Consider the following 24,152-nt stretch of genomic DNA (forward strand, 5'->3'; position numbering starts at 1 on the left):
GGCCAAGTAACAAAAAAAGACAAACATCTTATAACATCATGTTGGCAAATGAGCCGCCCCCTCCACAGTAGGCTATAAATTATAGAAGTCAATACCCTCTAATCATTTAAAAGAGTGAACACAACACACATGCGTTCTGTGATCTAGGAGTGTGACCTGGGCTGGGCTTTCATGATTTTGTTAATTTTGCCCCAATCTCTGTAAGATTACGATTTTGTGGACTATTATTGTTTTACAGTCTTGAATAAGAATACTAAAATTCAAATAACTTTCCAATATAATTAATATCAATGGAAGCGTGATAATATGTTCATAATACAAAACTGATTATATAGCACAACATTTAAGAGCAGGAGTCATACTCTGATGTCTAGATCTTTAATGATACCGCATTGGTCATGATTGGAGGCAGCGAAACATACAGTAGTGTTGCCAAATAAACTAGTCTCACACACTAGCAGGTTAAATATATTTCTATGGAACAATATGGGGAAATGCCATCCATTGTTGTCCACAATGCTTCATTGTGACTAGCTACAGTACTTACATTTCTCAGGTGCTTGAGCATACATATCCTGTTCAAAACAAGTTGTACTGTATCCTGTTTAGAGAGTAGCAGCCTATCATTACTGTTAAACCATTCAATACCAATCTGTACCAGTATTTTCTGTAGAATTTATTATGATATGAAACATTGTAGTCCGATTCATCTTAACACTGTTACAGTACATGATATAAAGTGTTTGGCCCTATAGTGCTAATGTGAATATCAGTATTCCATACAGTTGGTCCACACCTAAACTATGTCCTTCAAGAATTCCATAGTAATTATCCCAGGAGGACAAAGTGGTGCATAGAAAATCTAGTTCCTTCCAGTGTAATCAGTATAAAATAACAATGTGTCAAATGTTGCCATATAAACAATACTGTAGAGACATTCCTATACTGTACAAACAGACACACAACCCATGCAGGGCTGATGGACCAAGCAAACAACAAAGTGTCATCATTGCTCACTAGAGACCCTACTTCCAGGAGGGGAAAGGTTGCCATTTCAACAACTATATCATGAACTAATTGGCTTTAGGAGAAAGAGGCTAATGTTCATGGTCACTTTGAAATGTGCTGTTTAAGGAAACGTCAGGGAGGGGGGGGAGGTTGTGTAACTACTCCTAGAAGTTGTACATTTAGTCAGGTCAAGTCATCCTTTTAGCAGTATTTCTCAAATGACAGAAAAGGTAGCATCTCCATGTTCTTTTCACCTATTCGACAACATAGTTATGATGACTATTGATCAAATGCTGGTCTTTTCTCTCCATGTAAGGAAAATTACCATCCAAGAAACGATTTTGATTTCTGAACCATCTGTTAGGTGCCAGGTCTTGTTCATCCTTGGTTTATTGTCAGGTTATCTAAACTGATTGAAGAAGAAGACGATCAGTGGGGAGTACTATACAAAACACTGCTATCATTTCTGTAGTGCCTATTATTTTGAATGCATAATTCTGTGAGTGATGAAAGCAGATTGGGAATAAACTGACACACCCTCTGTCTGCTTCATTCACTGTGATCTATCAGGCACCATCTTGGGCTTTCCGTTCTGATTGTCGTTGGACTTCTGGGACACGGTGGCAGCCTGCGCTTTCTGGGCGTTGCGTTTCTGGACGTTCTGCTCCGGGTGGAAGAGGATGACATAGACTTTGGGGATGTAGAGCATGCCCAGGGACACAGTGGCACTCAGGCTCATGGACACCGTGAGTGTGGTGGTCTGGATGAACATCTGGATCAGAACAGGAAAGAACAGGATGGAGGTCAACGAAATAGCCTTGAATGTAAACATGAATGTTGTACTGTCTATGTACTGTGAATCATCAATACTGCATTGACAACTTTTCTTCAACTTACTTATACTGTAACTCTCTATTCGTAGTATGATTTTAAGAATAACCACTGTCAATTCAATAAACAATGGATGGTTGTGGTATTATGTAATATGTCCCATAGCATCTCCGTGACATGTCTTTAAACATAATGATGCACTTAAAACAAAATAAAGATTGTGAAATATCACAGGAATACAGTATACACACTTTCATTTTCTTAATGATTTAATCTAATGATGAAGTATAAGCACTGATGCTTGCAGGTCTATTTATGGCCATTCACAATGTCTATTTCACGTTGTTGTTCCTGATCTGTCAGACAACAATAATGAGAACACATTCAAGGGTTGTGTCCGATGCAATATTAACTCATAAGCTGTCCTGTATAAGTCATGAATAAATCAAGAAATACTTTCAAAAATTAACTATGAATTAGAAAAATATATCCTGAGGGTGATAGTGTCTATTTATTTCCATCTTCTCCCTCTTCATCTATGTCATGGTTCTCAATGACCTGTCAACCTCTAAAGGAGATGTGGTAATGAATGGATGAGCAGGGAGCATGTTTACAGTAGTGCACATTAAAGATAGGCTAGGTGCAGTCTGTATGGTTCAGCTACACTAAACTGGCATTGAGATACAGCCAAAGGCTCTTCAGTGAGGGATCTTTTCTTGTCATATGTATCAGCAAGCAAGACAAGTCAACCATCTCAACCAAACAGTGAACACACATAGTACTGCACAAGACTGTGTAGTACATAGTGCAAGTAATGCACAAGACTTCGTATCACTCAGCAAGTCTGCAGTGCCTTACCACTCTATATGAATATAAGCTTCTTATTCACACTTCCCCAATGATCAGCCTGAAATTGCTGACATTTTTGAATACCTCTAAAACTAAATTTATCATCATACCAATCACTAATTTGATTTGATCTGACAATAATTATTTATGCTATATACGCTATATGCTAGCTGTATGAAATCAAATAGTATTCGTTTTTCCCCTCTCTCTAACCCACAGACCTCTTTTGTCCCTGAGCTCTTCTGACCTCTTTTCAGTTCTCCCCACTTTGATTCATTTAATTTCCATTTGTAGAGGTGAAAAGATTTTAAAGCACCTGGGGGTTGAATCATTTCAGCCTGACTGACTTCGAATTCAACTCTCTCTTAGTCAGAGCATACTTCCATCTTTCAAATCCTCACCATTGTTCCATTGCTTTTTGAGCAAAGAAATAGGCCACAAGCTGAATTGACCTCTGCAATTCAATTAAGAAGATATTGAACGTGCTGTGTACATTAGAAAAGGCTGGTACTGTATGTCAAGTAGTCAGCAGCATTTCACAAGAGAGTGGCAGTAACAAAGTTATCCAATATTATATCCTATATCTGAATGGATGGCTTCCTTTTCCTCTTTCAAAACCAGTATGTAAACATGAATTAACATGTTAACCAAAGAAAGCCATTTGTGAACTGCAAATCATACAGAAGGCAGCAGCACGAGTCCTGACAATGACCAAACGGAGAGCACACATTACACTAGTTTTAAAGTCTCTGCATTGGTTGCCTGTTAGTTTTAGAATTGAACAATTTAAAATGTAAAATTATTTTATTGTTTTATAAATCAATTCATGGTCACGCACCCCAATGACAAACATGCTTTTAAGGTATGCACCCATTAGATCCCTCAGGGCCTCTAGGACTGGCCTTTTAACTGTTCCGAAGACAAGGACCAAGAGGCATGGAAAGGCAGCTTTTAGTTTTTAAGCCCCCAGCCTGCCAGAGCACTTGGGGGGGGGCTGAAACTGTGGACATTTTTAAAATACATCTCAAAGATATCTTTTTAGCCTTGCTTTTACTTGAAGGGTGCTTTTAGTCTTTTAGTCATTCGGTTATTTTAGCTCATTATTTTTTATTACATTTAGCTTTTATTATCTAGCCAGCATTAGTCTACAGTCCTCACTTGCTTTAACTGTTTGAACTCTAATGGCTGTTATACTTTTTATCCTCTTATGTTCTGTCTTGTTGTCTTTTTATTTTCTCTATCTGTTTTTCCTGTGAAGTGCATTGTATTGCATCCATGTATGAAATGTGCTATAAAAAATAATGTTTGATTTAATTTGAACAATAAAACGTTGAATTTCAAACCTTCTCAGTTGACTGTGCTGTGCCAAAGAAGATGGGCACGAAGGCCAGCCAGATGATACAAGTGGTGTACATAGTGAAGCCAATGGGTTTGGCCTCATTGAAGGTCTCAGGGACCCCTCTGCTCTTGATGGCGTACACAGTGCAGGTGACCATCAGCACAATACTGTAGCTCAAGCAGAAGATCAGGGACAGGTCAGACATGTCACATTTCAGGACCCCTCTTGCCAGCTCCGGGTTGGGTGGTCTCTGCTCCTCATAGTCTATGATGGTGTGTGGGGGCACCACAATGAACCAGATGAACACTCCAAGACACTGTGGAAATAAAGAGAGTAAGCAAATGTATTAAGCCCCATGGTTACAGCATGATCAAGCTAATATCCATTCAACATCACCTATGCCTTTTGACGAGTCTTCATGATGACTGAATTGATTGAATTGACATGGTGCAAAACGCTACTGTTCTCTTTAAGAGAGAGGCAGAAACCCACTAACCTGCACTGAAATGAGTATAAAGGTGATGATCAGCTGTGAGCCAGGGCTGATGAACTTGGGTGGCGAGACTGACTTCTTGCCTTGCTCAAAGATCCGGTAGATCCGGTTGGTCTTGGTGAGCATGGCCGAGTAACTGATGCTCATGCCTAGTCCCAGCAGTAGCCTGCGAATCGCACACACCCCTACGCTGGGCTCAGCAATCATGAGGAAGGTGATGAGGTAGATAAGGAAGATGCCCGTCAGCAGCACGTAGCTGAGCTCCCTGCCGGAGGCGCGGACAATGGGCGTGTTGTTGAAGCGAATGAAGGTGATGATGGATCCGGAGGTGGCCAGGATGCCCAGGATGGCCAGGAAGACGGGAATGATGGCCCAGGGGGAACTCCACTCTAGCTTAATGATGGGCGTGGGTCGGCAGCCTGTGCGGTTCTTGAAGGGCCTCATGTCGATAGAGCATTTGTCACAGGTGAACTCGTCCAGCTGGTACTGGTAGCCATCACACAGCTCGCAGTGCCAACAGCAGGGCACGCCCTTCACCATCTTCTTCCTCTCTCCAGACTCACAGGGGAAACTGCACACAGAGTCAGGGACCTGACGGTCTCCTCCTGACCACTGCATCTCCTCAGCCTGGGACAGAAACAGAAAAACTGATGAAGAACATGAGCTTAATCCAGCAGGAAGACTAGTAGTCCAGCAGTAAACTAGAAGTTTTTCTGGTAAACTTTGTATGAGATTGTTTGACTATAAGCTAAAAAAAAGCTAAATAATATGTTACCATTGTTTGGTTTGGTTCATAAGAGAGTAGTTAATTCTTCACTCAAGTGCATCCATTTGTTAGTGCAGTAACAATCCATATTAAGTGCAAATTAACATTGAAATAATATCAGTAGATCAAAAGGAATGTTTACAGTGAGTCGCAGGTGGTTTGTCCACTGGCCAATGTGCCGATAGCCAGGGTTGGTGGTGTTGGAGAGTTGGTACTGGAAGATGTCATAGCGTCCAGGAGCATCTCCATTCTCATTGAACATGACCCCAGTCCCTGCACTGCCTGTTTGGTAAAACAGCAAGGATTTAGCAAGGATTTTTACCAGTTTATGGGTAATATACACTTTCTTTCTGCATAGAAAAATTAAACAAGAAGGTGATGAGGATGCACTGCTGAAAAACCTCTATTACTGGTGGAGAAAACACTCAAAGACTGTCTATCCTGAGATTCTTTCTTCTGGTGTCTTATGTAACCCAAAGATCGATATAGGATGTTTCCTCCATACTGTACATGAGGAGGACAGTCTTTCTATGCTCTCTAGGTCTGTTTCTATAACATGATTGTGTGTTTCTGTCAGATCCCTTCAGGCTTTCAATCAGAAAGGGCTTTAATACAAGAGCATCCACCAAGAGAGAAAAGTAAATAGCAATGCTTTTCATAAAAAGCTTTTCGGACTCAAAACAGTAAAAGAGAAAAGGTTTTTTGATGAAAGATTGAGTTAAAAGGAAGAGTGGGTCTTGTCTATGGAGAAATCAGAGAGGCAGCCCTGGGGAGAGAGAATGCATTGAAGAGATGTGCTGTGTACTGTGGTACATTAGCAGAGATCTCAAGGCTAATGCTGAGTGCTGTCTTTAGACTGACCTTCCTCACTTCAATTTCTAAACCATGGAACATTGTGGATATCAGTAGTGGAGGAGGCCAAAGGTTTTTTAACTGTGCGTTTCTGTTTGTCACCCATGGCATCCTTCTTTCTCTCTTTCTTTCTTTCTTTCTTTCTTTCTTTCTTTCTTTCTTTCCTTTCTTTATTCCTTCCCTTCTTCCTTTCTTCAGTACTAATTAATCAAACACAAGTGTAATTTGACCCCCCTAATCCTAACCCTAACCTGGGTCACTTGGCATCACAACTAGGTTCATGAAGATAAAAAGCAAATACTGTAGACATAGAAAACCAGACTAGAGGGTAAAGCTCCCTGTTCAAAGTTCCTCAACTGTCTTTATTCCCAACTTACCATTAAAGCTGACTGAGCGAATGTACTGGAGCAGCATTCTGCCTTCCACTGGGTCCATCTTCTCACAGACACCCATGGAGCCAGGGCAGAGGTCTATGTGCATGCTGTGTAAGGCATGGGCCATGGCATACACAGCGTCAATCACAAACTGCACCTTCCCCTCCTGCTCGTACTGGGAGTCTTGACTGATTCTCTCCTCACCTGAGGGAGGGACAGATGTTGGTCAACAGTATACAGTGGTCTAAATACATGAACATACCAGCTCGTTAGATAATCTACTTAACTTAAGTATGAAAAAATAGAATGCATGACCACTGCTCTTACCTGTACATTTTCTTCTCCCGATGTCATACTTGATACCTGGTCGAGTCAGTTTACATTTGAAGTCATCCTCCCAGAACTCAGCAAACCAGATGTTCCTTCTGTTGTTCTCCAGAGATCTTGTACTAAAGTACTGGTCAAACCCTACACCGAGGGGACAGACAGAGCATGACTATCAACATTTGACTTTCCTGCCACCCAGCAGTGTACAAATCACCTTTATAACTGAAATATCATTCTTCTCAGCAACATCAATACATTCCTAGCCCATTTTTCTGGTATGATATTCATTCTTGACATCATTTTACAATGACTCCATTACCATCGATGGAGGCTCTTTTGGGGAGGATGGTGACAGCCCCCTCAGCTACGTCTTCCTGGTCCAGGATAGGGGAGCTCTTCGCCCCCCAGCTGTCAGAGCCCACAAACAGGAAGTGACCCGTCAGGTTGGCCTTCTTCGCTGCCTCCAAGACTCGTCTATAAGAGGAGAGGAAGTGTTAGTGACCCATCATTAGCTCACTAACAGGGCAATGTAATCATACTGTGTCAATGTAATAAAGTCCACCAGTGAAGTTAAATAACATGCACAAAAATAAATAAGAAATAGTGTCTGTCAGCATTTTGTTGATCACCCCTTCTAACATTGACAGTTGGAACTCCAGGTTACCACTCACTTGATGTCATCCTCATTGGCGAAGATGATGACACCCCTAGCATTAGAGGTCTCCATGAGTCTCTTGATGATCTTATCAAACTCCCCAAATCTGGGTTCTCTGGGGATCTTAATGGATTGGCCAATACATAGTCCTCCTGAACCAGAGAAAAATACAAATACAAGATGTAAACCATTTTAATAGGTTATATTCCTAACATACAAAACATTTTTACGCCACTAACCACTGCTATTATACCTCATGTCTAGTAGGCTAACAGGAGATTACAGTGTTGATGCCAGGACAGTTGCATAAAATTACAGTTACATAAAAGACTATTTGTTTTCAGAGACAAATTGTCTTTCTAAATAGCATGGGTTGCACTTGCCATGCTCTCTGTGCATTATTAACATTTTGTTCTTCCAAGCTATTAGAGAAGTGACTGAAGCTGAACAAGTCGAGAACAAAAAAAAAAAAAAGTACATTTACAACTTAAGTCAGTACAAACCTGCCTCTCGAGATATCTGGAGGAAGGCATCGACACCACTCTCTCCGTAGTTTCCCTCTGATGCTATTGTAGACACATAGTTCCAGCCCATGGCCTTGACGATGTCAACCATGGCCTGGGCCTGGTAGGAGTCAGGTGGAACCACGCGGGAGAAGAAGTCATAACGACTCTTGTCACTCAGCTCTGGTGCTGTGGAGGCATAACTGATCTGGGGGATCTGAAAGATACAGACATTATCAAGTATGAGAGAAAACTGGCAAAGGTTCTAAGATTAATTAAGATTAAGATTAAAAAGAAGGGAATGTATGTGGGAGAGCTGGGTTTATCTGACTGGCACCAGACACCATGAGCCATTTGTCAAATCAACTATCGTCTGGATAGAATTGGTAAACATACAATATAATACCTTACGCTGACAAGTTGCCAAGCATTCTGTATCAAAAATTACACTATCATGGAGAGTGCTGAATTGTCATCACTTGCCCAGCCAATGCACTAATCCACTGAGATAGAACATTCATACAGTGAAATATTCCTAGGGCTTTAACTATTGGTCTGTGTTGGCCGTGGAGCAAACGTTGAAGTGAAATACAGATGGTGCAAGCCACTGCTGTAAAAGCATTTGTTTAAAAAAAAAAATGGATGAGAAGATTAATTTACTGGTGTGCTACTTCCTTAATGACACAGTTTATGTCAGTGGACTGGGCTCTGACCTCACTAATGCCCGCCCATGGCTTAATGAAGGTTTTTATAGAGGAATGAGGAGAGAAAGGTAGACACAAGGGGTTGTGAAGGGAGAAGGAGAGAAGAGGGAGAGAACCATTTCACAGATTATCTGGAAGGATTATAGGGGTTTTAGTCAAATTACGTTAAGCACAGAGGGAGAGAGACAGAGATCAAGAGACAAGGTTACCATTTCTCAGCTGTAAGCCATACAATATATTTAATTCTGATGGCCACATGCAGCTTAAATTTGCCGCTTTACTTTAACCCTCTCCTCTCTGGTTGGAATAGTCATAGATTACTACTATATACTGTGTACTGTATATGGCATCTATACGTTTTATCATCTTCTGGGGGAGAGATCGAATTCAGTACTTACAAGAACTATGTGATAAATGATAACATCAATGATACTAGTCATTTCAAATGTTTACATACAAATGTTCTAATTCATAAAACAAAATAACAACTAAATCTCATTTAATGCTAAGACAAGGGTGCTTAATTAAGTTTAGGATTAACAGTAATCCTTCAGTCTCTTATAACACTAATTCAATATCCTCCATACCCTGCCCTGAGAAGTGCACTCTATTGTTTACATAGAGTGGATATAGGTTACATAATTACACACATTTATTGGCAATTATTTCTCTGTTTTAGGTGTCATTCTTAGTATTGTATTTATCAAGTTCAAAATGAAAACAAATAGATGAGCACACTGGTAGAGTATGCTAGGTTTTGGCCCTGACTGGTTCTTTATTAGGACCAAGAACATATTCCAGGTGCCATACATTGGGTCCAATGATGTTTCCCTGACAGGGATCTACTATATAACTCTAACCCTAACCTTATCTCCAGCCAACCTAATTGACGAGGGGGATATTTTACACCATAGTTAATATTTTATGTTGTGTAGACTTACAGTTTTGGAACTGTACTCCATATTAACTGAGGTACTGTGTACAATTCTGCAAGTGAATTGGCACATGGTAGTAAAGAACAGTAGTACAGTGCAGTGGGCTACATTCTTCTGTGGTAGCTATTTTTAGGCTACAGTGCACGGAAATATTGGATGGCTAAGTATTGAGGCAGTATTGTTATGTGTGTACACTTAACGGTCCTCTCCATTCACAAGGGATTTTCTTAATTGAACCCAGTAAGTGACCCTGCCCTATCCTACTTGCAGCCCCTTCCCTGTGTGGAATTTACTTCTATGATCAAAGGAATTCTAATGTTTGTGCTAAACTTCAATACAATACCTCCTTGATCCACAGAAAATTATGTTCAGATGTTATGACAAATGTTGTCATGTCTTATGCAATGTGATTATACACCATATTTTATGAAATAACAGAACAAACATTATTTCATGAAAATTACGTTTTGAGAATTACGTTTTTACACTGTGCTATACGTCAGGCAGTGAACATCAGGCTGGAGAGGCCGGACTCCAGAGCAGCACATATGGGCAGTGGAAGTCCACCATTTAGTTAAATCTGCTGCACACCGGTTACAAGTTACTGATATCCTAGAACCGATGTCATCCCTGTGGCCTGATGCTCTATTTTCAGCCCCGGGTCCTGAGCTGCTGAGAGGGGCTTAATGAAGGATGGGATCTATAATTCTGTAGTTAACATCTGCCCCATACGCAAGCTGACTCCTTGGCTTCCAACTAATAGCACCTCCATAAAGAATGCTCCAACAAGTGACAGCTAGGGAACTATAATATGGGAGATAGCTTCACCAACCTGAGGATGACAGATTTGACCCAGTTAAAACAACTGTACCTATTTATACCAGCTACATTTCTAGATTACCAGTGGGCCATGTCACTAAGTCACCACTGAGAACATGACATAATGTGGGTTTTAGGCAGGCTCCCATTACAGCAATGAGCAGTGCAATTAATTATCAATCATCTCTCCTCAACTCCACAATACATTAAACAAATACACTCACCAAATGACATGGATTAGTTAGCAGTAGAACTATTGATAATGGATTATCAATCCTACTGCAGTGTTTAACACTTCAGTTGCCGTTGGAGCATGGAAAACAACACTGGGGATTTGGAAAATATATATTGTAGAAGGATTTTCAAGAACTACTGACTCCTGACTTCTAATGCTGTACAATATGGCAAGATACACAATTGAGGCTTCTTAGAGTGAACAATGTCATCAGGTTTCAATATATTAAACTCAAAAGCTTTGGTAATTTTCAGCAATGTCAGCTTCTTCAAATGGTGCAGATAAAACAGCAAGATTCTGTCATTAGCATCTAATTTACACCTCTGCCAGCTGACAGGACAGAGCTGGTTGGTAGACTATCATCTCACAGCTCTCAAAAATAAAGCTCCTGTCTAACCTCCATCTGTCTATTCTCCTGCACAGTACAGTATGTGAAGAGGTGCAATGAACCATATTTACATTGTATGTTTGAAAACAAATTTTCCTTCCATATAGTTCCCAAGCAAAATAGCTTAGTATCGTAGTACCTAACTAAATGTCTCACTCATTAGTGCTAAATTAGTTACTGTAGGCCAGTATAAGCATTATACTGACTGTGCAATAAAACAGTTCATAAAATATTGTAAACACATATTCTTAGAAGATAATGTATGCGCTAAAATGATTTTGTTAAAATGATTTTGCTAAAATGCATTTAGAAATGTATTTTAGTGAATACATACTTGTGCGGCCAATTTAGAATATTCTAAATGTATCTGAGAAAACGTATTTCAAAATCACAGCTGATTCAACCTGAAAAATCCTTAATGGCTGAAACAATTAGTTCACATTAACAGCTCTGATGGGAATAAGTTAACTTCTAGCATTTGCATCTGATCTCCTGCAAAATGACTTATGGCGACCATCATTGCTCAGTCTTTGATAATCATTAAGAGCAAGCGTAAAGTACAGTACACTAAAAAGACCCTTTAGTATATTGTTGATAAACGGAGTGTGTTCATTGGGACTGATGGCAAAATGTGTGTGAGTGTAGGAGGATACACAGGGGCTGTATGAGATAGTGAAAGCCATCAGTGAATTCTTGATTCTCACCCCGAACAGTCTCAGTACATTGGCCACCATGATGGACACTGAGCTGCCAGACGCCCCGATCACCCCGACTACCCTCTCTGGTTTGGGGATGATGGGAGGCTCGCCGTTGGAGCAGCGCACGTCTGAGTTGTCCTTCTGGATGAGGGCCTGGACGAAGGTGAGTGACTGCTCCAGGGCATAGGTGTCTCTGGAGCAGGTGTCCAGGATCCTGGCCCCCAGAGTGATGTTAGGCAGGAGGTCCGGGTCACTGTTGATCTGGTCTAGGGCGTACAGCATGGCCTCCATACGGTGGATCCCTTTCTCCCTCTTGATCTCCCCACAGGGCACCCCGGCTGGCCCTCGGGAGTGCACTGGGAAAAGTCCGCCAAGAGTGATGTCCCCCTCGATCTTGATGGAGTGGGGCTGGGTGCCCTGCTGAGCCCACGACCCTGGACTTAGACCCACAAACAGCATCCACAGCAACTGAAGCCATGTTGTTGATTGATATCTGAATGGCGCACCAAGCCGACAGTATAGCTGGGACCTGTGGGCCTGTGACGTCATGGTTGTGGCCACCAGGGGTTCCTGCATCCAGTGTTAAAGCACCAGGCTTCTCCCTCTACGTCTGACACCTGGGAAGCAGGAGAGGACATATTGGGGTGAGATCAAAAGTGTGTATTCAAGAAAATTTCTACCACACTGAACAACAAATTAAGGGGTAACTGTGACCAAGGAGAGATTGTCTTCTGCTTCATTTACACATACTCCTTGGCTTAAACTACAGCCAAGAGAAGGTTCGTGAATATAGGGTATCCTTGTCAATAAGTGCATGGGAATGCAGCAAAGAACACAGTGAAAACATCTCATAAATATTGCACAAAAGCAAACATGAACAGATATGCGTGTTTCTGACTACATTTTTAATGCACTGTAATACTAATGAGTACATATGAGATATAGAATAAGGTTCATGCATTCAATAAAAATAATGACTTGCAAGGAAGCAAGTCTAATCCTGCGGAATTTAAATTTGATATGGAGCTAAGAATATAAATATATCCTGAAATATGTATCGCTCGCAGTATGCCTGCTGGTTAAGCTCACTACCCTGAAACTGTTAGTGTCAGATTCAATGAAGTTACAGATTTGGTGAAACAAATCAGTCTAGAGATGTCAGAATTACATTTTGATATGCAATAAATATAACCAACAGAAATATTTCATTAAACCTTTTCATACATTATTGCAAAACAGTGTTTATCATCAACAAAACATAACTTGCTATCATGTAACATGACATAACATTAAACACATTGAAAATAAATCAAGTTGTACTAGCCAAATGTTTACACATGAAAACATATATGCATTACAGAGATGTGTTTTACACATTAAATGAAATAATAACATTTTAACTACCTGAAAGTTAACTTGTAAAAGGGGTCTACTGATGGAAGAAATGGGAGAATTCTTACCTGAGCATTCCATTTTGACTGGTCTTGATTCCATCCATCACTTGAGCACTCCCAAACATTTAATATTCAATGATACTTAGAAGTGCCATTTTCTTAATTGTTTTGGCAAAAAGTTAATCCACAATCATCTCAGATGGTCAATGTACTTGACCAAAAAACCTATAATGGCCTCAAATCGTACAATAGCAAAATAGAACGTGTTTTAATTTAAAACAAAAAACAAATTGAAAATGCTGGCTTTCGAGGCTTTAGTGTATAGCATTATGGTAGAATCACAGAAAAGTGGAAAAAGTACAACATTACGCTACTGAGATTCTACAAATCACTGCCAAATCCCTTAAAAGCTCTCTCTCTCACTCCCTCTCTGTTTCTATCTCTCAGTCACTCCCCCTTTTCTCTGTCTCTCTCTCTCCCTCTCTCTGTTGACCCCCCTCTCTCTCTCTCTATCCCGCTCTCTCTCTGTTGAACCCTCTTTTCTCTCGCTCTCCCTCAGTGCACTAATGGGCACAGATTGGGATTATCATGTGGGCGTCTGTGAAGAAAGCCCTACTGTAGGTGGACTAGCCTATATATTTTTATACAGCAGAACTAAATGCAGTACTACCCTCCCCCTTCATGATGGAACTCTGTCACTTAGATTCTGTCTCTGTCTGAGACTAGATAAGCAATGATATTATTCATACATTCTATACTCATACCTATTAGTGTCAATACAGTTGTAAATAGCATGTCAGTAAATGTTTCTGATTAATAAAGTGACTTGAAAGACTACAGTGATTCCCAATCACACATCAATTGCCATGGCTTATCAGATTCTCTCCTGAAACATCTCCAGGATAAGTTATGTTAAATCAGTTATGTTAATACCCAGCTTAGGTTGATACCATGCTGATCTGTTACAAATACCCACCGGATTTTATCGAATTTAGAGATATAATAGATTACTTTTTAAATACAGACTTTCATAGAACCTAGAAAGATCCAGGTGCATTTCCAAACCAAATCATAAAAAAATAATTTAAAAAACAGTGTAAGCTAATTTTCAACCTGATTAAACTGGGTATAAATCTTATCAAGTTATCAGATGGCCTCCTCTGTGTGCTGCTTTTCAGTTGTTGAATGAAATCAACTAAGGTACACTACTGCCACCTGCTGTATCAGATCTTTGTCTGGAAAAACGTATCACCGCTGCCACTCTTCAAAGTTGCATAAACTGATATGGCACAGACAACTGTGACTTGCATTATCATTATTTGTGGATGATGATAGCATTATGATAAAGTAAAAACACAGATGCACAAATAGTTTTTCCATGACACGTTTTTTTACTCTCTAGATCAGAGACAAAAGCATAGTAAGTTATCAAACCTGGGATGACAACCAACCCTGTACATGACAAACTGACATACAATGTATTGACAAGAGAGAGTGGTGGAGTTGTAAAACCAAGTGGCACAGTGTCTGGCTACCCTAAGAAGACAGACTTCTCCAGGCCGTCTTCTGCTTTGGTGTACTCCAGGTGGGATCTGAAGAACTGGCTCTCATAACGAGGGCTGGTGCGTACATACTCCAGATAGTCTGGGGTTCCTGGGCAGATGACATTGTCTGCCAGCAGCACACTGCCTTTCATTAAAAGACCACACTCCTAGAGAGAGAGAGAGAGAGAGAGAGAGAGAGAGAGAGAGAGAGAGAGAGAGACTGTTATCTACAATATATGCCATTTTCAAAGTGATTACAACACAACTGAATTGATTCCCTATACTCACAGAACAGTCATAGAGTTAGAGTCAAGATCTTACTTACCTCCAGGAGTTTTGTGTCAGGAAGGTAGCGATCTTTCCAGTGGTCCAGAAAAACTAAGTCAAAACCTTTCACCGCAAAATGCTCCTTCATCTGAGGGATCCAGTCCCCAGAGGCCCCCTCCAACAGCTGGACCTGGACAACATTGAGGTCTCATCTTAGTTTTTTTTGTATGATAGTCCTGTATTCTATCAACCACCTTTATTCAAATTACATTCATATGTTGTTCTGCTAAACCACCCTAATCTCCCATTACCTTATCTTCCAATCCTGCCCATGCGATGACTTGACGGGCAATGGCAGCATAATCTGGGTTGAATTCCAAGGTGATAAGGCAAGCGCCAGGGGGAAGCAGACGAGCTATGCGGACTGTTGAGTAGCCACAGTACGTTCCTAACTCCAAAACTGTGGCTGGACTTACTTCACACACCACTGAGTCTAGAATGCACCCTGTAATAAACAAAAATACAGCATACATACAAACACACACATGCACGCATAAAGATGTTGACACATTTCAGAAATTCATGTCTAGAGACACTGATGACAAAACAAAGTATAAATAAATCACTGTTCTGTTAATAAAGGTACTGTTCATTTAGCAGGTTATCAATAAAAAATCTAATGCATGCAGTACCTTTCTCATCCCCCACATTCATGGCCCATTCCCTATGTCTGCAGAAGTGGTCGATGGCTTTGATCACGCTGCCAGGGTCTCCTCTAGTGGCCTTTCTCTGCACTGCACTCAGCAGCCGCTAGTGAAGGACAGCACTGTGCTTGAAATTACATTGCATTGCAGAAATGACACTCAAAGGAGGACACTGTCTTGGAACATTTCATGATAAGTGGGAAAGTCCAGCCAGTCAACAGGCGACTGTAAACTTATCACATGAAAAATTGTGACAAACATGCCAAAGATTGACCAACAAATGTGTTTTTCTGAAAGCCTACCTGGGGACGAGTGGAGCGGGTCAGGACATCCAGGGCACGCTCCACGATAACATCATGCCATAGAAGTGCCAATCCTCCATGGTACTGCACAGCTGTGGGGATCACCCACCAGTAGAGAGCAAACAAGACAGCTACTCCCCCAATAACACCATAGAGAAGACTCAGCCACATTCTAGGACACAAAACAGAGGGCTGTTGTAAACATCAATTCACTATGATATAAATTAACTTAAGTTGAGTTACAGTTTATGGACAGATGGACAGACCATTCCCATTTTAAAAAGATGTCAATATGCCCTAATATAGACAATAAGGAATCTGCAATGATAGTTAAATGAATGGCTATGGAAATCAAAGCCCACATCCATCAGCTCTCTCATCTCTCCATCCATTCCTCCTTTTGTGTTGGGCTAATGAGATGAGTATTTACTATGCAGCTTATGACACTTGTACGTATCCTCCTTTCATTTTCATTCAGTTGCTGTTGTTGTCTCAACTTAGTACTCAAACCCACACCATCACCATATAGATCATTAGCACTTTATATCAATATTAAAAGCAAATACAAATATATTTATTAAAAAATATCCCATTTGTAATAATTGCACTGTGCACTGGTGTAATAACAATATATTGTCATCTTAGAAAAAACATGGTTGAAGAAAAGAGCAGAGGAATAAGAGATAAAGCGTTGTCATTGAAAAACACCTTGAGTGAGGGATTCTTGTAAGGATGGAGAGGGACTATTGAACCTTTCATTGGTAATGCAGCAGTGAAAGAACCAGGGGAGACAGAGGTATGGCCTCTGGAGCTAGGCTTTGAGTTGCATAGCAACAGGCACAGCTTTAGGAGCTGTGTGACAAAAGCCATGGCGCTGGGCCACTGGCCATCATTTACAGTCTTTATATGCGTAAACAAACACTTCTAGAAATTCAAGTTGCTTCCTCAGGCACATTTTTATTTCATTGTAAATAGCTTTGGTTTTCTACAGTTTGGTAACTTTACAGAGAGAGTAAACCTACACTAGCTACAACTTACACCATGGACATTAAGTGAAAGCTATAAAGGAAAATGAGAAAGCTTAGGGATCATGTGATAAATGGTTCTCATTGAAAACATAACAGCTGTGCCAGTCATCCCAAATCATCTTGAGGGAAAGAAAGGGGGGTTATGCTGAAACACTTTATAGAATTCAAATATTGAAAACACATGTCACACACACACACACACACACACACACACACACACACACACACATACACACACACATACACACACACACACACACACACACACACACTAAATTTGGACCAATCAAACGTGTAATGTAATCATGGACCTCTGAAGAATTCCTTCAACAAGTCCACATAAAAATTCGGAAAATGCTCTAAAATATTTTTTGTTTTTGAACATGAGTAAAATATGTGGTTAGTTCAGCAAAGGCAAAATATGAAACTAGTTTGCTAGGTCATTAAATCAGATAGTAGAACAAAAAACAGGCAAGCCTGCACAATCCCACTGTGGTGTCATGTTCCAAGATTTACATACATGTATCAACATTATAAGCATGTATAAGCTTTCTAAAGCATTGGCAATTAATTATTGGTTTATTGATGTCATAAAGTGATGATGTCAAAGATATCCTAAAGTGTCATGACTCCAAACAGTACAAGCAAACAAACTGAACTATTCTGGTATCACAATCTATACTGTATGAAAGACATGTCAGTACTATAAAACATAAGTGTTACTTGCATGCAGGTTGCTTGTCTTCAGTCAATGTGATGATTCTGCCTTCTCTTCACTTGCACACTTTCTCCTCTTGATGCCACCTCTCACACCATAAAACAGTTTTACACCCGCAAGCAGAGTTAGTGTCTGTCTATATACACCACCATATCCACAAATTTTCATGAGACTAACCCCTCCCCACTGGCCTACCCCCTCCCCCTCTCACCACTGCTGAACTGAATGTGCGCAGAGATTAATGCATGGCAGTGCAGTTATCGCTGGAAGAAGCACTTTCAGTCATCAACACATCCACACGCACAAGTAGTTTGATCACAAGGGACTGCCCTACAGAAGGGAGCGAAAAGAGCTTATTCTTGGCTCTCTGGGGTAGCAGTTTTGAGCCCTACTCATGAGTATTGTAATCCCCTGTCAAGCCACTCCTTCACTGTATTATTCCAAGAGGTCTTGTGACAGTCAGGTGAATCACAGAGAGGGCTATTGTGATTTGATATGTTTATCTGCGGCCTTGTTGATATCTGTGAAAAGAATAATGGGGAGCCCATTCCAACAACAACGCCATACAAAGTGTGGCTAAGGAAGTGTAGGGGTGTTGTACAAAACTGTAAAAAACTGAAAGTACTGTACAACTAAAGTATCTCATATGCTTAGCATCAGCATTATTTCACAACATACAAGAGCTCCATAAGACACAGGCTAATAGTCATATTATTGATGGTGTGCTTAATCCCTTTACATCAAAATGTCCAGCAAACTGTAATTCCTACTCTGACTCTGTATATTCTCTGCCTCTAAATATGTCTCTTGTTGTTTCATTCAGCTGAAAAGTACCAGTAAAGAATGAATGCATTGCTTAAATAAATCACATTTATTTAATGGAACTCAATCATGAAAGATATGCTTTCTCAGCGTCTTTGTCAACAGACACTTTTCCAAAGAGTCTTACTCTCTATCTAGGATGTTGGTCATGTGTTAAGGACAAGAATGACACATATTTGACAAAGACAAGGAATCAGACAAGGCATCACACAAGGCATCAGACAAGGAATCTAGAATACTGAAATATCAAGAGATGTAAACTTAAAGAGTGGTTTACATTAATTTATTGTTTAAAGACTTGTTAAGCATGCTCATGTTGATGTGCCAGAGTATTGGACCACCTTGGGAAGGCAACTTGTGGATGAAACAGCATTATGCATTTGTTTTGTTGGTATGCTGTTGGCACTATTTCTGTACTTTTCTCTACATTTTCACTTAACTTGTTGAAGATCAGCTCATATGATGAAATCTTAATGACCCCCAAATCAAAGACAAGTCAATTATCATATCAAGGGATGTGTCCAAGCCTGCAGTGTTCATAGATCAGTTAAGCAGACACTGTGTAGCCTGTGAGGCATCAGCATGGCAGGTGTGTGTCTACGAAGAGATCCAGGGGTGCTTCAGACACTGGGCTGCAGTGGCCCTCTTCTCTGAGAGGGGTTGCAGCATGCTGAGGAGGAAGTCACTGAACTGGACCGCCTGATCCCGTGGCCACTCAAACTTATCCAGCAGGATCTCACATAAACTCCACGGCTTCAACTTTGAGATGTGCCGCAGCTGCCCTGTAAGGAAACAAGGTGTTTAGAAAAAACTACCTGGTAACACAAGGAACCTATAAATACATAGTTTATGTTAGGACAACTGTTGCAGGCTAAACATGTTTTGTACATTAGTTAGTTTTATGGAAATCAATATGAATAGATTTACCTTTACAGTTGAAATACCTTCTGGAGTTTCTCCCTGAGAGGGCAAATTGGGAAGGGAGAGGTCCGAGCAACTCCATAATGTGAGCAATGTGATCTGGTGGGAGACATGACATACAGAGGCTAAACCATATAAAAGCAGCAGATTGGCACATGGAGCCGATAGATACATAAAAACATTTGGCTCACACGCAAGAACAGTGGAAAGGAAGGATTAAAACTAGACAAAACATAGAAATGATCAGACATACCTTCCTCTCGAGAGTAGTTGTCCCCTGACTGAGGTTCAAACAGATATTCCCCTGTGGCCAACTCAAATGCCTGTATCAAAAAGCAACACTGATCTAGCTACTGTGATTTACAGAAAATTACATTAGCTAGTACAGTAGCTTGTCCTTTAAAAATCCAATGTATTACAACTGAAGTGAGAGCAAAATACAATATCAACTGCATTAACCACACTCATTACATACAGTGACAAGGACCTCTTGAATTGAGAATATACATCATTGACATGAGGGTGGGTCCAGTGCTCCTCACCATGCATGCAGTACTCCAGATGTCTGCAGGAGTGCCATAGTCAGCCCCGATCAAGACCTCCACAGAGCGGTACTGACATGTCTGGATGTCCTCTGTGAAGTGTTTGTGCTGGAGAGGAGCACAGATAAAACATTACAACTATACTTATTCATTCAGTTGTATGCCTATTACTTCATGTCCAGTTGTCAAATAACCACTCACCACCCAGCAGGCATTGCCAAGGTCTGCAATCTTGATGAAGATCTTATCAGCATTCTGAGCCTTTAGAGGATTCACAAATAGATCTGTTTCACTGAGCCCTGAAACATATTAAAGCCAAACAAGACTTTGAAAGAGACAGATTTCATTCAATAATTCTGCACCTGTCCATGACGAAGATGAGCTGTGAGTGTAAGGTGGTTGCTAGGTAATGTGCTAGGCCATTCATAGAAAATGAAATCACGCTCATAGATTTAAGAAGGACATAGCAAATCATTCTAGGTACAAAAGGTCGTTTACAGGGAACATACTGAATCTGGACTGAAACTGACCATGTGGAGTAGATGGTGATGAGGGCTGTCGTTCTCTCTCAGCTGAATGATGTAACAGTATAGATCTAGACCCAGAGGTTGGTGCAAGGCCTGGACAGGAGAGGCTATTTTCCATCTGTGACAAGGCTGAATCAGAGGCCACTCCTTCCTCCTGCAGCAGAGTCTGTCTCCATGTTGTATGCATAGGACCTGACTTAGGGGGAGAGATGGAACTAGTAGCACTAGTGGGAGTGGTGATATTAGTGAACGAGACATGAGGTTTGTCTTTCTGCTGGTGATCAGTTAAACACCCCTGGCCCTGCTGCTGGGGTTTCTTCTCCTTCCTTGAAACCCTTTTCCTCTGGTTCCTGGAGACCTTCCCGGTCTACCAACACAGTGAGTTTGATAAGAAAGAGTCATCAACATCTATGGAACTTAAAATGTGACTCACAACTCGATCCAAAGGGAAAATCTACTTGTGTTCAAACAAACATCTCATATCATGCTAATTATCAATCAAAGTAGGTAATGACAAGCAACAGATGAGCAGGTGTAGTAAAGATGCAGTAAAAGAACAACGATAATGTGTAAATAGTTACCATGTGGCATGCGGCACACCTAATTAAGAAATGCATTTCATCATGCAGATCAATAATCAATGCGAATATCTCACACTTACTCACAACAAGTTTGTGATTGATTACATGTATAATGTATCCCAGGCAAGACAATACCATTGCAAAAGTATGAAACAATTCTGGTGGTTAGTCAAGATCCAAGTGGATATGAAAGAAATCATAATAGTCTGTTCTTCAAGTGATATTGCAAGGTGTTAGACTTTGTCAGATCAATATGTTCCCTCAGAAGGGCAATAATCATACATTAACCAACAAGCCAGGCAGCCAAAGGGGCCTTCCTAAAGGACAAGATGCTGTGTGCACCGAAAATGCCAGAGACATCTTACCCACAACCCAAAAGTCTGGAAAACCACAGTCAACTTCCCCAACAAGTTGGACACACTCTAATACCCAAGTTATACCAGGAGGGATGGAAGAGACATATGACACATGAGGTGATCAACATAGGAACAGAAAAGATGTATGATGAGAAGGGAAATTAATAAATAATTATGTACATCACTGGTAAGTGGTAAGTTGACTGAGTCTAAAAGTATAGATAATAATGACATGTTGAGTGTTACCTGTTTTTCTTTCTGACTGGTGTTTACTGGAAACATGGTGAGAAAGACATCAGCAGGGCAAAAGAAGGCAAAAAATGTAAGTTAAATGTAAATTAAGAACAACCAAAAACATCTCAATGCCGTAATACATTTTATTTGTCATTTCTTATAGTCAGCCCTGTTCCATCTCCATTTCTCTTTAACACATGCTTTTGCATCTTCCTGTCTCAAAATAGAATAAGTGAAACAGATAGAGGACTGACACAAGACAAGAGCTAACATGTTTACTAACCTGAGGAGCTGGTGGGAGTAGGGGACACTGGCAGCGTCCACAGCTTCGTGTTGACTGCCAGTTCCTGGATGAAAACCTCATCCATTCTCAATAGGATGTTCTCTGGCTTGATGTCTGTGTGGATAATCTTGCATTTACTGTGCATATAATCCAAGCCCTGGAGAACCTAGGATATGAGACAACAAAGGAGATAGACTGTAGCAACATGACCAGGGACCACAAAAAGGAGATCATTCATTGACAAAAAGCTGCTTTGAATGATAGGGGAGCAAATTTAGACACAGCACCTGTCTGAGGATGGTCTTCACACAGGGCAGAGGGAGGCCAGTGTAGTTGGATTTGATGATCCACTTCAGCAGCTGGTGGCCCAGCACTTCAAGAACCATGCATACATCTGACACATGGCTGAATCAAGGAGATGCCATCTCACTCACATGGATACAAATAAAAACTTCTGACGTACAAGAAAGACATGGGGTAATAGGAGATCATAACCACAAAATTGCATATAAGGGACCCCATTTAAATGTTAATCAGTCCTTTCAGCATCCTGACACATTTTAGAAGATAGTAGCAGTCAGAGGTGTTTAAGGATACGCTCTCCATTCACCCCAGAGATTTTGAAGTCATCAATGAGCTGTACAACAGTCTCTCGTTTAGGATCAGTTGGGTCACTGTCCCTAACCTATGAACAGTTGATAACAGGACATTAGCGTATTAGTACTGTATAAAACAAATGCACACTTCAGTGTAACATAAACCTGGGAACACACACATCAATTGTTATTATACCAGTGTACTGTAGTAATTACTCTAGCAGTGATAACTGATAGAATTTCAGAAATTGCTTTATGGTAATAGAGTTAAGGGGTTTTAGTTACTGAACTTTGGTTTATGCAAAGGCATCTTAAATTTAGAAACATCTTATTACACAGAAAACATGACAGAGAGTAACAGGGGACACATGGGTACACTAACACATTTCAGAAGTTTGATCTCATCCAAAGCCGTCTCTGTGAAGGTCGGAGCACTCTTCACCACCTTCAGAGCCACAAAACGCCCTTTCCTGAACATACAGACACTATATAAATAACTTGTTTTAACTATCATAACAACAATCAATGTATTTTTCCTGATAAGCACATTGTATTGCATTTGTGTATGAAATTTAATCAAATCTGAAAACTGAAGGGCTATCAATGACAAGAATAATGTCATCGTAAAACTTACTCCATGTCCCAGCAGAGCCACACAGTAGAGAAGTGGCCCCATCCCAACTTCTTAACCACCTGGTAACGATCAATGAATATCTCTCCAATTTCCACTGGGTAATACCCACCTACGATATACAGAGCAACCTAAACTATTTGAACAGACTCTTTACTACACATGATTTTCTTACAATTAATTATTTGATAATAATATCAAATATCATGTTGTTGGGGTGAACTACCAATGCAGTAATCAGATGGATTCTCCTGTTCCTCGTCATCAGATCCCAACAGTTCATGTGGAGAAGGATTCAACAGGGGTGGGCTGACTGTGAGGGGTGGCTTGATGGTAAGGGGTGGGTTGGGGGTAAAGGGTGAGTTGGGTATAAGGGGTGGGCTGGGGGTAATGGGTGCGTTAGGGGTAAGGGGTGAGTTGGGGTGAATTGGTGAACTGAGGGAAAGGACTGATATTGCAGCAGCATATCCAGATGAGGGTGCTTTGGACATGGTCAAGAAGGCCACACAATAGAGCAGGTTGCTGATGAAGTTGATGGTGACAAGGCAAACAGGTCAGGAGATTTCGATGATGATGTTGTATGGTCTATAGCAAAAGACAAACAGACATCATTGTTCACAATTAATTTCACATAGGAACATAGTAAATTGTGTGTAAAATAGTTCACAAAATGTGGCCAACTATAAAAATGTGCAAACATTTAACATTTAGTAAATTGTGTTCTGGACTGGCATTTTAAAGGGGCAAGAGAATGTGCAATGTGTATGTTTATTTTTAGCTGGGTTTCAATGAATGGCATGTCAACGTAAATAGCTCTTCAAAGCTGGCCTGTGTGAAACGTTGACTCTGCTAGCCTAGACGTTTTTAAACCAGTGATTGAACTAGATAACGGTCATGTCAAGTGTAAAAAAACCCACAACCATCCA

General features: G+C 40.6%; 3 protein-coding genes across 3 annotated transcripts; all 3 read right to left on the bottom strand.

The window, feature by feature from the left end:
* Positions 1-1,561: 1,561 nt before the first annotated feature.
* Positions 1,562-12,325, bottom strand: grm6b (glutamate receptor, metabotropic 6b; the record flags this gene model as incomplete). The annotated part of the gene is made up of 10 exons (XM_083667615.1): positions 1,562-1,780; positions 4,032-4,343; positions 4,524-5,147; positions 5,429-5,568; positions 6,516-6,716; positions 6,840-6,980; positions 7,159-7,313; positions 7,511-7,646; positions 7,998-8,214; positions 11,783-12,325. 10 exons carry the CDS (start codon positions 12,323-12,325, stop codon positions 1,562-1,564), a joined length of 2,688 nt encoding a protein of 895 aa, XP_083523741.1.
* Positions 12,326-14,701: 2,376 nt separating this feature from the next.
* comtb (catechol-O-methyltransferase b) lies at positions 14,702-16,158 on the bottom strand (the record flags this gene model as incomplete). The annotated part of the gene is made up of 5 exons (XM_083668308.1): positions 14,702-14,881; positions 15,040-15,171; positions 15,293-15,486; positions 15,674-15,791; positions 15,988-16,158. The coding sequence occupies 5 exons, from the start codon at positions 16,156-16,158 to the stop codon at positions 14,702-14,704; spliced, it is 795 nt and encodes a 264-aa protein (XP_083524434.1).
* A 2,994-nt stretch (positions 16,159-19,152) lies between these two features.
* On the bottom strand, positions 19,153-23,717 carry LOC310802980 (SRSF protein kinase 3-like; the record flags this gene model as incomplete). The annotated part of the gene is made up of 14 exons (XM_083667616.1): positions 19,153-19,337; positions 19,483-19,575; positions 19,730-19,799; positions 20,019-20,126; positions 20,220-20,317; positions 20,549-20,912; positions 21,492-21,548; positions 21,729-21,754; positions 22,000-22,165; positions 22,287-22,393; positions 22,597-22,684; positions 22,978-23,065; positions 23,230-23,338; positions 23,453-23,717. 14 exons carry the CDS (start codon positions 23,715-23,717, stop codon positions 19,153-19,155), a joined length of 1,824 nt encoding a protein of 607 aa, XP_083523742.1.
* Positions 23,718-24,152: the final 435 nt, after the last annotated feature.

This window comes from Argentina silus (assembly GCF_951799395.1).
Source record: "Argentina silus genome assembly, chromosome: 4".
In the NCBI taxonomy this organism is placed as follows: Eukaryota; Metazoa; Chordata; class Actinopteri; order Argentiniformes; family Argentinidae; genus Argentina; species Argentina silus.